Here is a 16,639-nt window from a genome sequence, read left to right as displayed (position 1 = left end):
CCAGAGTAATTTTACCATACTGACCAGGAAAAACATCCTCTGTTGGAAGCCCTTTCTTGACAGTTTGTGAAGACAACCTTCTCTGATGAACTCCTACAAGGGGGGAGAAATAATTTGTACATGAAGAAATCTACTGACTCAGCTGTATGCACTGGTAAGAACCATGGTTACGCAACTCCATCTTAATAAATAGCACAATATTCAGTTTTAAAATAGGTGTAAATAAAATTGAGAGGTCACAAACTGTACATTTCATATCCATTATACACCCTCCCAACTTACTACAGATTACATGTATCAATATCCTCAAAGAAACTCAGCAAAAATGAATTCTTGCTCAGGCCATACTTCTGAGATAGGCTTATGCAGCATATAGAAAAGTTACTGTCTACATGCAGACTGTGGAAGGTTACACCGTACCCTGCCAGGTTGTACCAGGTTGTCACAGCTCACTAAGTCTCTCTGCAGCTCAGTCAGCTTCTGGAAGTTCTCCTGTGGGCAAACAACAAAATGCTGTAACAACATATCCATACCCAATGCACACAGAAATCTCTGTCTTTTTTACACAGAACAATAAAATTGTACTATGAAATATCAGTGATGGCATTCTTGAATAATATCTCTTCGTACTTTGCACTCTAATTAATTGTCTACACTTATAATTTGCGTAAAAAATTTTTGCCACCTTTGAATAATTGTTCAACACAGATACAGCTAAAGACAACACTTCAGAAATACATTACAATGTACTGAATTTCATATATGGAGCACATTGCTAGTACCTATAACATGTGTTATAACATTTATACACTCACCAGTCTGTTCATACTGTCCTGGACATTACTGGTGGCCTCCATGATTTCAGCCAAGGCAGCTGCAAGAAAAAGGGAACAAAAGGACTTTCTTGAGATAGCTTTTGTGGACTTCAGACTTTACCTCATTCTTCTGGCTTAGTATTATCTTTTTAGTTGAGTAAATCTGAGAGCAAACAATTCAAACTGGTTAGGCCTAACACACAAACAATCAGAAACACTGACCTCTGCAGTCCTTGTAGTCCCTGTGATCCACGGGGTAATGTTTCACAAGTCCTGTGAGAAAACAAATAAAGGTAAAATTTATATTTCTTGTTACAGGTGTTCTTGACAGCACAATGTTTTAAAATGAGTAAAATGAGGATGAAATTTAAATAAAATAGACAACTTTAATGGGTGGTATTCTGACATGGTTCACATTGTACAGCACAGGTGTCACTGCTATAGATGTGTTCCCAATTAGGCCACACCAAGTAAATTGTATGGATGACGTCCACGCGCGCATTGGTTTTGGCCTGTTCCTAGAAAAAAAAACAAGAAATTCCGCTTCCTATAACTATGACCAAAGAGTCAGGACAGTGCCGGAAATCGTCGTGATTGACGTGAAACCCGTAACGCGGAAACAGGACAGGACGACAACTGCTGTTCCACCTGATTAATTGCTGTTTTGGTGATGAATAAAAGACTTCTTGCTTGTTACACTGTGTCACCTCATTCAATTTGTGTCCTAACATTTGTCGTCTCTTAGTATTTTTCTGATCTAGGCCTCTTGTTTTTTAGGGCCCTTCTTGTTTTTTTTTCGCCCGCTCGCATTAGATTTAGGGTCTCCAAAGGACGTCATCCATAAAATTTACTTGGTGTGGCCTTACCCTGGGGAAGGTGACAGACGGTCACCAAAACGTTGGTTGAATAAAACACTTGGTTGTGTAAAAAGAGATTCTGTTACTCATGATAGAGATTCAGCTGGACGACTCTTACTTTGGTTTCCGGATGCAAAAAGGAGGATCAGTCATCCAACTACAACTCTTAAAAGAACTAATAGAATCTGAAACTGGTCTACAAGGACCTGAACTTCTGTCTGCAACGATTGACAAACAGTACTGGAAACAGAACTTCTCCTGCTACAGCTCGTGATGAGGATGACCAAAGAAGAATTCTTCTTGAGCTGAAATGTTACTCACTCTCCAGGATGAGTCGGTAGTGTAGCAGTCTCTGTGCCGGCTTGAGCAGGAAGGTGTTGAGCGGCAGGTAGCACACCTTCTGCATCTCAAACTCCTTGTACACGTTCTCCAGCTTCTGGTTCCTCCTGGTGGCCTTCTCCATCTCCAGAAGAATCTCCTCGTGTTTCTCAATGTGCTGCATGTACAGCTAGGGAAGAGAGGAGCATGGGTGACCTGGAGTGCTTGGCTGTAAGCTTTAAGCTATAACACCACTGTATTGCAGTACAAAATGTACTACTACTAGCTATCAAAAATGTACATGTACTAAGCTTTGTCTTGAGAACAAAAGCTTGTTTGAACAGCTTACTTCTTTATACAACAATAATTATCAATTAAAAGTCACCTTTTTTACTTATTCTTTCAATATGTAATAATTACATTGTAGGGGACAAAAAAGTGACCACAGCAGTGCGTTCTGCTGACGTGCTTAGTGTGCCTACCTTGAGTGACTTCATGTTCTTCAGTAGGATGTCTCCGATTCTTTGATAGTCCCCTTTCAGGTGTGCATTGGACCTCCCCTCCCTGGTAAAAACACAAACTTAGCTGGTTAGAAAGGAAACCAAGTTCCAAGAAACTAGCCAGCATGAATTTTTTTTAGGGAAATTTCTGGAAATCAGCCAAGAATAGGGGCCAGCCAGTTGTCTTAAGTTAAGTCACACACAGCACACATACTCACCACAGTGCCATTCTCTGTTCTATCTCCTTCAGGAAGCCCCTGTGGAACTCATACAGCGGGTCGAAGTTGTCGAACAGCAGGTGAGCCAGGGACTCTGTGATGGACATGTCCTGGATAACCGCATTCCTGAACCACTGGGGACACAGAGAAGAAATGGAATAAGACGCTAAAAAAGGTAACATTTGCAAGGCAAATGCATAATGTTTACCTTTGCACATGGTCTGCTCTGTTAATTCTTACTCAAACACATTCATATACATGTATATGGTCAGACAGGAGTCTAAATCCCTCCTGCTATAAAATTGCAACATGATGTAACCCAACACTAGTTACCATGGTAACAGACAGTCTAGTTTTTTCATTTGGAGAAGAGGAAATGTAGCAAAAATAATGTTTTCCTTCGGTAAACATAAATAGGGAAAACTTTTCCTGATTTATAGCATGCCTTAGCATATTGTATTCAGCTACGAAAAGAATTGTACATTTGGAATTGGAATTTCAATATATGCAAATAATCATAATGTCCACTATGGAATCTGAATGTAACTATGACTAGAGATGACACAGGAATTATTTCTTTGCTTACAGTTGCTTAATTTGTAGTGATTGTTGAAAGAATGAAATAACAATGGTCATCATACTGTTTATATTTCAAGAATTTTAAACAATCCTGGATAAAAACATAAACTAGAAGTATTAGGCTTTCTTACCACAACTATAACTTCCAGATCCTTAAGGTACCTGTAAAGAGACAAAATGTTTAAAACTTATACAAGAACCTGGTATTTAACTTAAATTAAATGGTCATAAAGCAGCTGTGTTATTGTGCCTCCTTGTGTTTCAGCACGGTACTGCAGCATGATATCTTCATTACATTGAACATTTGGAAGGGATAAGGAAAACATTCTATTTTTCTGTCATTCCTCATCCAATATATCTTCTACACATAGCTACACTTACACGTACATAGACAACAGAAACATATCATTTTTACTTGGCATCTTGAGGATTTCGTAAGACAATAAAATGTCCCTTACGTTCTTTCAGTTGACAAGAGCTCCTTGGCAATGTAGTAGGCCTTGTCTGCTGGGTACCGCTGAAAGGCAAGACCACACTTAGTAAGTAACAAAAACTTGTTGAAGTACGAAAAGAAGACTACATTGGTACATAAAGGAAAATCAAAGCATCTTTGTGACCACCATAATATATGATAATTTTTTAATGTTATTCGCCTTCAAACTTTGTTACAGATTGAATGGATTTTATTAACCACATTCACCACTATAACATGGATAATTTTTATATGTTTGCCTTTAAACTTTGTTATAGATTGAAGGGATTTGTTAACCACATTTTTTTTACGTTTGGACATTTGTATACAGGTCATACTCCCCAGAGAATTCAGCTTCAAAGGGGAACTGTATGTACATGTCCTGGTATGTGACTAAACAACTTTTTCATGCAGGTTCACACAGGTTTCTATAAACATGCAAAGATCATGAAAATGTAATTAATTAACCATGTTGTGATTACCATGCACCCTATGTAGATTGATGGACCTTATTTTCCAGATGATTGGAGGACGGTGTGTAAGGTCCTTGTCACATCATTATTACCTTGGTGTTCTTTAGTACCTTCTTTCTTGTTTCTTCCTCTTCTGGAGCGGGCGCCGCCGTCACCAGCGGACTTCTGTCCGGGCTGATGACGGAGGGTTGTGGGGACGTGGAGACCGACGACAGCGGGCTGAGCACCGGGGATTTCTCCGCGCTCACGTTGCCTGGGATGTCGCCGATGGAGGAAGGGTCGATCTTACGCACTTTGGTGGGCGTCTCGGGAATTATGTCTGTTGTAGGCGGGGGAAAGTTTCGACTTAGGTTATTTGTGTTTCCATTCTTGTTAATCCTAGCCTGGTTACCAGACCTATGATAGCTCCTGAGTCCTACATCCTCTCCACAAATAGAGGATGTAGGACTTGGAGCTATAACAGGTCTGGTAACCAGGCTATATGTTAATCTATGAGCAAGCTAGATGGATGAAGTAACTGTAGACTTAACTTACCCAGGGACTTCAGGGTGTTGACTGTTTGTGTGCATAAGTGTGCCAGCATGTGTGTGTGTGTGTGTGTGCGTATATATGTGTGTATTGTAATCTGTATACTGGCATGTACACATACATGTATAAACATGTGTACATACCAGTATACACACTACTAAGGTAATAAGAGGCAAGCACAAAGCTGACAACACTGCTCCAATATGACATTCTGTCTTGAGCTCGAGGTTCACGTCCAGCACCAAGGGTAAAACTTCTTGTAATCATTGCATGAAATCTACGGAAACAAGTTGTTGAACTCGTGTCATTCTGGTGCTCTGTTCTTTGCACGAATCTAATGTATGATTTTTTTGTATCTTTGATGGGACGTTTTATTGTGTTAAGATTTTCTATTCAGTAATTCTTGTAGACAGGAAAATGACTACTATCCATTCAGCAGATTTAAGATATCACCCGTAGATGTACAACCTTTAGGGTCAATAACCTAAGGGGTAGAATAATAAAGGTAGCTTCATTAAAACGACATCTTTCATTACGGTTTGGGAAAATGTACTTGACACTTCTTGATGAAGATATTTTGTACCTTTGCTGCTACGTTTAATTTTTAGTAAATTGCGTCAAGATTGCTAGAATTGCAATTGGCTATGAAAATGGCTGTACAATTTTTGTTATTTTTAATAAAGCTTCTGCCACATTTGTGATAATGATTGATTGAGGCACTTTAGTCTTGAGTTCAACATTTATGTAATGAAGGGCAATACCATCTGGCTACCATCGGAATACTCTTGGTCCTCTCGTCTCATCGAAGAAAAACAGTTTGTATTTTTTTCTATTGATCTCAGAAAAAGATTCAAGCCTCGAGTCTTTATAACAACCATGAATACATAAAAGCATTTTTCCCATGAACAATTTTAAAAGCTTCAAGCTAACCTATTTCTAAATTACATATCATGTCCCTGGCTAATAGAAGAAAGAAGCAAAGTATGAGATGTAGAAAGACATTGTGTTAAATACAAACAATTGGGCCAAAGAATGGCAGTTAGTTACACGTATGGTAACGGAAATCGAGAGAGAGAGAGAGGACCCCAGGAAAGTCCATCATGCAGCGTGGTAACAAGATACAGACACCACAAACAACCACAACACACTTAGTCTCACATGGAAGGACTTTATTTCTCCACCAAGCTCCGTCAACTTGACAGTGGAAGACAGTTGTGCAGAGGTGAGTTACGTACTTGGACCTTCTGAGAAAAAGGGCTTACTTGGACTTACAAGTACCTACTTTAGACAGTACCACAGATGGACTTCCTACAGAACTGATATATGACTCTGCAATACTAGTAACTCGTCATGCACGGAAAATACTGTCAGATGTATACTAGATATCAACCTGCCTAGAGACATCATGAAAAATATACAGACTAAATGGTACAAGGAAAAGACCTACTGTCCATCACTTACAATATAGTATGTACACAAATTGCAGCTTGAATACTATTTTATCAGCTCTGCCCCAAAGGCAATCTGCCAAATGTGAAGAAAATCAACTTTGTGGGTGAACTTTGGTAACCTTCGTGAAAACAGATTTGTCGACTTCTTGTAAGTTAGTTCTAGATAAAATCAATAAGGTCATGGTTCCTTTTCCGGGCTCCCAATACATTTAATCTATTACGTACTGATACATTGTGATGTCAGTAAGCATTATGGTTTGTCTTAGTTTATATTACATTTTTGGTCGAGACATAATAAGTTCCTCAGTGAATATGGAAATACAACATGACCAAGATTGGTGCAATGCCAATAAGTTGGTCTTAAGGAAAACACTTTAACAGCAATGAAATTTTGCTTTTCATGTAAGCTGGTAGCAAAAAAATATAACGCACAACATGGAAATAGCAACATGTAGAGAAAAATCAGCCTAGTTTGGTCCTGTCACAGGAGTCATACACTTGGCATGTAACCATGAACACCAGACATGTCACCATGGACACAGGTAACCATGGCAACAGACATGTCACTTCGGATATAGGTAACCATGGACACAGGTAACCATGGGCAACAGACATGTAACCATGGACACCAAGCATGTAACCATGGATACCAAACAGGTAACCACGGATACTAGACAGGTAACCATGGATCTCAGACATGTAACCATGGACACCAGACATGTAACCATGGATACCAGACAGGTAACCATGGACACTAGACATGTAACCATGGATACCAGACAGGTAACCATGGACACAAGACATGTAACCATGGATACCAGATATGTAACCATGGATACCAGATGGACACAATTGACATGTAGCTATGGACAATTTGCAATGGATACTGGACATGTGACTATGGTCATCCGACATGTACACTAAAGAGAAATACTGAAATTATAAAAAAAGCCCAACTTGAGTCCTACTCAAACATCAGTGAAATTTACCAATTTTGGAAGTGGCATCACATTGCGCATAATGTTGCCAACTCAGATGTTTAATGACATTGCTACATAGTGTAGGTCTCCTATATGGACAGGACCAAATCAGGGCTTGGCTGCCGCCTCATTAAATTTATACAAAAACTGTAGAAGCTATACTTTTAACATTTCTTGTATCTTATAAAATGCTACATCATAAGATATTACAACGTTTCCGAATGCCAGAATCTCTCTGGTTCTTTTGCTTCTTTACAGTTCAACTAGTGTTTGTGGTCAAACAAACAGGAAAAAGTTACCTGCATTAATCCAGTTGTTGATTTTGCATTCAAAAATAAACTTCAAGAGTTAGTTAGTAGATGTCAGTGAAGACACATCAAGTGGTATAAAGACTAACACTGTACAATGATTTGGGGGCAGACCTAAACCCACAGGAGACATGTATATGCAGAGAGAGACTGCTCCACACAAATGACAATGTGAGGTGATCATGATGCAACTACCCTGTCCAAAATACATTTAGCTGAAACTGTGATAGTAAGTTCATAAAAGGTGGCTCATGTCTGGTCCATTTTACTTTGTTGGACACTTGTAACATAGTATTTTGTGGCTTCAGTTCCAATGGCACAGCAAAAAAGCAAAAAAAGGTATCAAATGGTTCAGATTATTTAAAAAAACAACAGCGAAAAATGGCATCAAAAATAACTGTGAAACCTCATGTCTGGAGTAATATGATGAACTTTTTAGTTTTTTAGCCTAAAGAATTTGGCTAAAATCAAATGTCCTACCAGAGTTAACCTTCTGCTGCGACACGAAGCCCTGAAACTACATGAACTAAAAATTTAGCCTCAAAGGCTACCTTAGCATGGAACAGATGAAAGCTGTGCAACAGGAAAGTCTGGTTACTGGGTGCCTTTGGAGAGGCATAGCATCAAGTAACGTTTAATCTCTTTACTGTTAAACTTTAAGATAGAACAATTTAAGGTACTTTTGCAGTATTTTCTAGATATGATGGCAACTTAACAATTTCAATCAATGTAAGGTAAGGTAAATAAAAGATATTCATGTTAATAGATTTAATAGAGTTACTTCAGTTAGAAGTACCTATTTATGAGGTGCTTGGAAGCACCAATGTCATATGTTAACGATTCAAACTACAAATAGGTCTGACTAAAAATATTCTTGGATAAGATGAAAAATATTCATATGTTCAGTAACTGTAATGACATTTAGATTAATGAATAGATATTAACTGCTATTTACGTACTCTCAAATTTTACGTATTTCAAATCAAATCCCTATGGCTTATATTCTCAATCAAATCCCAACCAACACTGAAGTACATACCATCATCATTTGAAATTCTATTTGGAATTAAAAAAATCCTTTTAAGTTTTAGTTTCTTTTGTGCACTCTTCAGAAGCAACATTTCTTTAGGGACGTCTCTTTTCTTTACGTGAAAACAAAGCTATGAATAATCTTCAGATGTTGAAAACAAAGTGTCTATACAACCCTCTAATGCATTTTTTGGGGCAATGTATTAATTGTGATCAGCTTTTCTGAAGGACCAGTTTACAGATATTTATTCAAAATCCTTGTGCTGTTGGCAAGATTTGATAATATCCAAGTAAAGGACTACTCCCTCCTTTCAAAGAAATAGATGGCTTTAGCAAAATGGCAAGTCCTCAACTGTACCACAGAACTATTTTCAAGACAAAATTGTTATATAAGTGGACAGCAAGAGCCAGTTTTGCGCTACCCACCAGAGAATCAGTTTTTGCATGTAGAAGTTCAAGCTCACTTAAGATTGTTCACTGCCCAAAAAAATACATGTACTGTAGGCTACAGTGGATAGTAAAATGAAAGAATTTTGCTCCAATATTCCATGATTCTAGACGGTCCTGTCTAAGGGAAGAGAGAATATGTACAACATTTTCCATAGTTTAAAAAGTAGGAGATACTTGTTTGACTCTGACAGTAGATAGGTAAATCTGGTCTAGTTCAATTGAGTCCAAGGTAGATAATATTCATATGTATGATAAATATCTTGCTAGATATTAGAAACTCTAAATTCTGGCTACATGTATGCTCCTATATTTCTTCATATAAAAAGACTATCAGAGCTGTCAAAGATGGCAAGATTCACCAATTGCTATGGGTGTATATAAAGAAGTGCCTTCTCTCAGATACGTTTGGGGCACAGTTATCTAGTCCTACAGTCCTTCACAACTTCTGAGGTTTCTATACTGAGCTTAAGTCTCTTTATAATGTAGGTTATTCATACATGCATGTCTGGACATGCTTTCTTGTAAAAAGCATTTACAGTAGCTATTTACATGTAGATATAGCACTATGTTTCCTATATTTTAAGGTAACACTGCAACAAAAAAAAATAAAAATAAAAAGTAAACTTTGTTAGGTCATGGAAATCACTTTTAGTACTATTTTAAACTGTACTGGCAACTTCTTTTATTAATATTTATCAATCTTTAGTATGCTGCATAATGTTGAGCTCCAAATTCTGCCACTGACTTAATGTTTTATCTCCAATTTGGACATTTTATATGTAATGTAAATCACTAAGGGAATTGGTCTAATATTTTTGCATTGGCAAGAACTCTGGCCCATGGCAATACTATAGTGACTACATATTGACAACAATTCCTAACAATGCTAGATCCAACCAATAATTATACTTTTACGTGATCAAAATTTTCCTCTCAGAGAAAGTTTCAGTAATTCCTGACTAACCTGGCCTCAGAACAAATTGCAACCACCAAAACTTATAAACTATGTGAACATGTCATGTAACTTTGCAACTGAAATCATTATCTTATCAACCACCACCATGTAATGTCACTAAAGACCTCTAACCATTTATGTACCTCAACTGGGATGTGGTACCTCTATTCCACAGCACCAACAACACAAAAGTATTTCAACGGTGCAGGCTAATTTTGTTATCCAGTATGGCGTACCCAATGGAAAACCTCATCAGGCCATAACCCAACACAAAATATTGGGGAGACAAAGGAAGAACCGCACTGCAACCCAAAAGGTGCCAACCTCCTCACAAAGAAGCAGAGAGAATACAACTCAGAGAGAACTAAGCATGCTAGCTGCAAGACAAAGAAAAGGGAACCAAGCAAGTCACGCAAGTCCTGGAACAAACTTAACAAGCCATGCTGGAAATGAAAAACATATCTTGAATTAAACTTCAAGAAAGTTAAAGAGAAAGAACAGAAACAAAATTTCTCATTAGGTGCAACTGTAAAAAAATTTTTTGACATGCTGATTTTGACATGTGAATTTTGCTGAAAATATTACTGCTACCCGCTATTGCTACTTATTGCACTGTTATCGTCACTAAGGTTAAGGGAGCCATCGCTGTCATTTCTTGCGAGGCTTGGGTGAAAAACGTCATCCGAAAGTTCGCTTTCTTGGCGGCCGAAGCCAAGTGCATAGGGGTTTCCGAAAACAACTGCCCCCGAAAAGCGGGGCGCAGCTCCCACTGAATGGGCCGACCGAGCTGACTTTTCTGTGGGAGGAATGTTGTCACTGGACAAAGAAGGGTTCGTTTTTTGCTGCATAGGAGGAATTTCTGAGGAAGGCGATTCTGCCATTGGCGGCCCAGTCGGTATGCTTTCCACTGAACCAATGGCTAAATAGTCTGAGCGATCTCGCAAGGGCTCTTCAGTGTGGACCAATTCGATAGGCCCAAGGCCTAACTCCCTCATGTGTGTATCAGAGGTGGAGTTTACGTCTGCTTGGACGACAATAGTTTTATGCTTCCCATTTCTACAGGGCAGGTTTTGTGACTTCTGTATGTGTAGAGCGGGGCTGTTTGGGGCCGAAGGTGGCTCTGAACAACTGTCAGAAGACGAACTGGAGTCTTCTGTTATGTGTAGAGGAATGTTGTGGGGGCCGCTGTAGGGCCTTACCTCGCCTTCTGTAATGTGGAGCTCACAGGGGGACTGATAAGGAATGTGGCATGCGCTATCGTCATGCACAAGGCCACTGCCAAACGACGCATGAGTGTTAGCAAACGTCAGAATTTCAGCCTGGGAACCGTTCACAATCACAGGGTTATTGTTAGAAGTCATGGGGGCACTATTCAATGCATTGCCGGCAGATTTTTGGTAATTGTTATCAACCATGTTACTTGTTGCTTTAGGTTCTGAAAGATTTTGCAAATTGCTTGGATTTTCGTTCGACAAGGCTGTACTCTTTCCCTGGAATTCCTGAACACAATTGTCATTTGTATCAGCAGTGTCTGCCTGTTTTAGTCCCTCTAAGAGCACATTTGTGGGTAAGTCGAGAGGCTCATCTGTACTGATGGCCCCCGCACTACTCGGACTATCATTCCCTATCCCCGTGTCACTACTTGCAGAAGGAACAGCGTCATTGCCTTCAGAGCCGGGCGTCCCCGCCTCCTCTTTCTCCCCGCCGTCTCTCTCGTCTATCACCTCGTCTGAATCGGCATGCAAGGCCGTGATTTTCTTCACAAGGTGCTGCATCTGGTCATGCTCGCTGGTCATCTGCTGCACCAGCCCCTGCATGGCCTCATGCTCGCCCGACATCTCCCCAACAAGGTCATGCATGGCCACGTGCTCGTCACGGTCAAGGTCACCTGATTTGCCCAGCGGCGTGGTGGTCTGGACCACCGTGGTGTCCGGCGGCCGAGGCTTGGTGTAGGGCAGGATGCGGGGGTCCTGGGTCTCGTAGTGGCTGAAGCTGTTGGCCCGCATGTTGTTGGTGTCCAGCCGGGAGACAGGCTCGTGTGTGGGCATGATCTGAAGGCTCTGGGTTGAAGCTCGCAGTCTGTGGGACCTGGAGGAGCACATAGAAAAAATTGTTAATCAGTACACTAATGCAGATCCCAATAAAACAAACAAACAAACACATCTTACATCCACTCTCTCTCTAGGTGATTGTGAAGCACAATGCATAGGATGAAGTGCAATGCACACACATGTCACATGTACACTGCCCATCAAAATTGTAACATAGCACCATCTAAGTTGGTGCCTTTATATCAACTGAAAGACCTACATGTATACACAGTCACAGACATTTTTTGCTTGAGTGATAAAACAATGTGCTGGTTTTGCTTACATTGTAAATTAAGTTACAATGGTCCGAATGTCACCGTACATGTATGTCCAAAATTATTGCATTGTTGAATGACTAAAGTAATTCTATGTAGTGGGCAATCTTTGAGAAATGTTGCCATGAATTGCAGACAATGATGTTACCAGAACATGAGGGAACATACCTTTGAAACTTGGGGTTCTTGCTGGGGGAGCCTCCCTCTCTCATCTCTTCAATCAACTGCTTTTGTGTCCGACCACTGAAACATGCAGAAAAGACTTTTAAATTTACATTGTAATATGAATCACAAACAGGAAAATTTCTCTGATGTGCTGGAGAACATTGTACCATTTGGATGTTAAGTACTTCAATTCAACATAACATGAGCTATTTTGCTTTGTTACTTCAATTACAGTCAAACCTGTCTAAAGTGACCACTTGGGACTTGTAGACAGGCCTGGTCATTTGTAATACTACAGACAGAATTATTAATGCTTGGTTCAAAGAAAAATAGCAAAGTTGCCACAATTGCCAGGTGGTCCCTATGCAGGGCTGGTCACCAATAAAGATTCTGACAAAAGATCAGGCCATGTTGATTTGATTACATGGATGACATCCTCCTCGGACCCCCAAAACTGATGCGAGCGTGAAAATAAAAAAGGTGCCTTCATTATGGAATCTATGTGAGAGGTTGAATAAATAACTAAACACACAGAGTAGACTCTAATTTTCTTTTCCTTTGGAGCTGATTTTGACATTTTACAACAATAGTATAACTATAAGTTTCCAATAATTGTTTTGCTATTTATGGCATATATTTGCTCATTTTGCAGCCGATTTACAGTATGGTTGAAAACTTTTTTGGGTGAAACCGACGAAAATTCATGCGCGCACATGTCATCCATATAATCGAATCAACATGGCCTAAGGAAGGGAAAAAACTTTAAAAAGCTCTGACTGACCTGAACCTGAAGGAAGACCCTCTGCTGAAAAGGATAGATTTTGGCACTGGCTTTGGCCGGACCTCCAGGCGGAAGAAAGCGTGGTACTCGATACACAACTTCCAGAAACTCTTACAGGCATCCCTCGAACTCATTACAAACTCCACTGTCGCATTGTACAATCCCTGCGAAACACAAGTTGAGAATATCAAATCACTGTGTGTCACAATCATACAAAATCTGTATCCATATCTGTATCGGTATAGTTTGTACAATTGCCCTTCGGTGTAACACAGCAGCAAGTTGAGAAACGAGTTGAATATCAAATCACTGTGTGTCACAATCATACAAAATCTGTATCCATATCTGTATTGGTACAGTTTGTATAATCGCCCTTCGGCGTAACACAGCAGCTTCGCAGGCACACGGCGCGGCGGTAGCTACCTATATTATACCGAACGACTTGTTCCACTCAATCTTTGCACATTTAATTGCAGGAGTTGTTTAAAGCTTTCTAGTGATGATGCCCCAACTGTTCTTGATGACAAGAATTTCCATTCTACAATACATGTACTTCTTGGAAAATACATGCACAAGTTTTTGAACAACTCAATTCTTGGTTGATAACTCTGATATTTGAAGACATGACTGTTTCTTGTTCTTTTCTGGGCTGGTATCAGGTACCAATCAAGTAATGCCAGCCTTTACAAATGAGTTAGGCAAATAGGATTCCATAGTTACAAGTAGATTTAGGTATGCTTTCTCACGGCATGAAATGTCTATATTCTAATTCTTCAATCCTTACATTTTGTGAACTAAAACTGATTGTCCAGGCAAGGAATGATCTGTAACTTAAACTAAAGAACTAATTGTAGCACTAGACTGTATCTGGTCTGGAGACACTGTTGTCTGTTGTAGTAACATGGTAAATAAGTCACTGCTTCTAAAACTTACATAGGCTTCAGGATGCAGTTTGATCAGGAAACGTTTTCTCTTGAAACTGAGTTTCCTAATCTTGGCCCAGGAGAAGGTATTGATCTTTGTGTGACCCTGAGGAAAAGTAGAAAAAAGGCACATGAATAATTGACCGACTAGTCACACCCTTACACACTGTACAAAACATAATTAAGCTGACTTTTCCATACTACAATACAATCAATAAGGCCTAGTAAAAGATGTTGTGTTTCCTGTTTCAGTCCTAAAAAATTAGTGTTGGTTTTTTTCTTCTTCTTTTTTTCTTCTTTTTCTTTAGACTGGCAATTTCTAGGTGATCCAACTCAAGGGGCTCCTTGCTTATCTTCTTCTTGGGCCCTTGCTCCTTGCTTATACAATACAGTTTAACAAAGGAAAACTTGCATGAGAGCACTTTTTTTCAACGTCCATGTTGGAAAACAGATTGTACCTCGTTTCATCACTCAGTTGTCAGATCATAGAGCTAGAAAAGGTTGATGAGCTCAAAAAATTTTATCTATGTCATTTGTCCACCCCCAAAAAAAGTATAGGGTCGGTCGGAAAACAGAAAACACAAAATTTTTTCCTAGGCCTTACACACTGTACAAAATACAATTAAGCTGACTTTTCCACACTACAATACAGTCAATAAGAGCAGACACAGATGGATTGAAGTTACTATCTCACCTGGAAGATCAAGACGCCCATGTTGGCGACGGCCAGGTTGATTTTAACCCCGTCGTGGTCGTGTGCCGGGTGTAATCTGATCCCGTACATCTCCAGGCGGCGCGCGATGTCCAGGAAATTTCTGTCCGCATCGGCCGGAGTCTGACCACTGTTGGCGCAAACAACAGGAGAACACCATTTATTTAAGAGCTTCAAATCTAACACCACTGGGCAGACCATTTTTAAAGGCATCCATGCGATTTAAGAGCAGCAAAACTGGAAATATTCTGAATAAAGAAATCTTTATGATATTGACACATACTACTTCACATTAGCAAATTTTAATCATTATTTCATACTTTGGGTACTTAAAACTGGAGAAACAAGCCCCAAGATGAGTCCTTTATTTATGGGCGGTACCCTAAAAATCAGCCAAGGGCCCTTCCAGTAACCATTTTCCGTCAGAATTTTGGGTATTTTTGCTCAATGAGGGTCAATATATATTGGGATAGCGTGGTTTCAACTCAGTATCTAGATAAATGACTAGAAAATTGACTTTGAAAAATCAGATTTCCAAGCCCTAAAAACTACACTGGATGCCTTTAAAGGCTCATAACATGAACCTATTAAATAATTCTCTTATCTTGAACGTTCATCTGTGTTGGTAGAAGTCATCATGTAATTTGCAAAACAAAAAATTGGACTTAACACAAATTTTTCACTCTACAACTCCAGTCTGAACTCATTCCTTGGCAAAGAATGGAGTTGTCTAGTTGAAAAGTCCTATTTTGGTGTTGGAAGTTTTGTCAAATTAGACTGCATATTTAATTTAGATATAGGTTACACAGCCAGGTACATCATACATGATACAAAACTAATCACACAAACCACTGAATTTACTAGTCTCTAACATATCATAGATGTTTCAGACAGAATCTACTGTCATTCATCAATGAACTGCTCCAGACAGCATCCGGTGTCTATCACTAATGAAATCTTCATTTTGTATAACGTAATTAGACTGCACTTTGGCAAGCCCAGATACTGTATGGAGACTCCAATACCATGGGACGGGTACAATACTTCAAGGCCACACCAGGTAATTTTTATGAATGACGTTCACACGCACATTGATTTTGGCCTGTTACCAGAAAAAAAGAAATTCCGCTTCCTGTAACTATGACCAGAAAGTCATGACAATGCCGCTAATCACATGATTGGAAGATGTCATGAAAGGAAAGAAACAGGGCAGGACGACAACTGCTATTCCATTGGTTTATTGCTGTTTCATGACGAATAAAAGACTTGGTTGTTACACTGTCTTATCTCATTCAATTTGTGTTTTGATATTTGTCGTCTCTTAGTGTATTTCAAATCCAGGCATCTTGTTTTTTTCGGCCCCTCATTTTTTTTTCGCGCTCACATTAGATTTAGGGTCTCTAGAGGACATCATCCATAAAAGTTACTTGGTGTGGCCTAAAGCTGGACGTATTAATGAACAATGGCGGAACTCACGCAAGTTTCTGGTGGAACTCCATGATCTTGTTCTCCATCTGTGGTGTCTGGTTTGGCACAAACTTGAACTCTGTGATGTAGGAACTCTCTGGATGTTCCTCAGCCGCGAAGTCACCCACCTCGGCTGAAGAATAAGCAAAAGACATACATTTAAAAAAGTTGTCCTCTATTGAGGTAAAGCATATGGCAACTCCTTTTGACAGACAACATTGGCCTGTCTACTGAAAATAGTTTTTTTTGTTCTTGCCACAAAAGTGCCACCTACACTGGCTACACTGGTGAGA

General features: G+C 39.5%; 1 protein-coding gene across 4 annotated transcripts in view; it reads right to left on the bottom strand.

Moving 5' to 3' along the window:
• LOC109464467 (FERM, RhoGEF and pleckstrin domain-containing protein 2-like) overlaps positions 1–16,639 on the bottom strand; it is a 34,487-nt gene that overhangs the window by 5,260 nt on the left and 12,588 nt on the right. For 2 of the 4 annotated variants that reach the window (XM_019761456.1, XM_019761457.1), the window contains exons 7-22: positions 16,356–16,479; positions 14,862–15,009; positions 14,178–14,273; positions 13,245–13,408; positions 12,467–12,541; positions 11,600–12,021; positions 4,325–4,551; positions 3,746–3,804; positions 3,419–3,449; positions 2,709–2,842; positions 2,473–2,554; positions 1,994–2,180; positions 1,038–1,088; positions 816–874; positions 421–492; positions 25–93 (exon numbers count right to left, since the gene is read on the bottom strand). In XM_019761456.1, coding sequence (XP_019617015.1) covers positions 25–93; positions 421–492; positions 816–874; positions 1,038–1,088; positions 1,994–2,180; positions 2,473–2,554; positions 2,709–2,842; positions 3,419–3,449; positions 3,746–3,804; positions 4,325–4,551; positions 11,600–12,021; positions 12,467–12,541; positions 13,245–13,408; positions 14,178–14,273; positions 14,862–15,009; positions 16,356–16,479 — 2,000 coding nt within the window. The remainder of the gene's footprint in view (positions 1–24; positions 94–420; positions 493–815; positions 875–1,037; positions 1,089–1,993; positions 2,181–2,472; positions 2,555–2,708; positions 2,843–3,418; positions 3,450–3,745; positions 3,805–4,324; positions 4,552–11,599; positions 12,022–12,466; positions 12,542–13,244; positions 13,409–14,177; positions 14,274–14,861; positions 15,010–16,355; positions 16,480–16,639) is intronic. The other 2 variants (XM_019761458.1, XM_019761460.1) reach the window with 2 other exon arrangements.

The sequence above is a fragment of the Branchiostoma belcheri genome, unplaced genomic scaffold, assembly GCF_001625305.1.
Source record: "Branchiostoma belcheri isolate BF01 breed outbred unplaced genomic scaffold, Haploidv18h27 scaffold139, whole genome shotgun sequence".
Taxonomy (NCBI): Eukaryota; Metazoa; Chordata; class Leptocardii; order Amphioxiformes; family Branchiostomatidae; genus Branchiostoma; species Branchiostoma belcheri.
The sequence above is the reverse complement of the archived record's forward strand: the minus strand, read 5'-3'. Positions and strand labels throughout refer to the sequence as shown.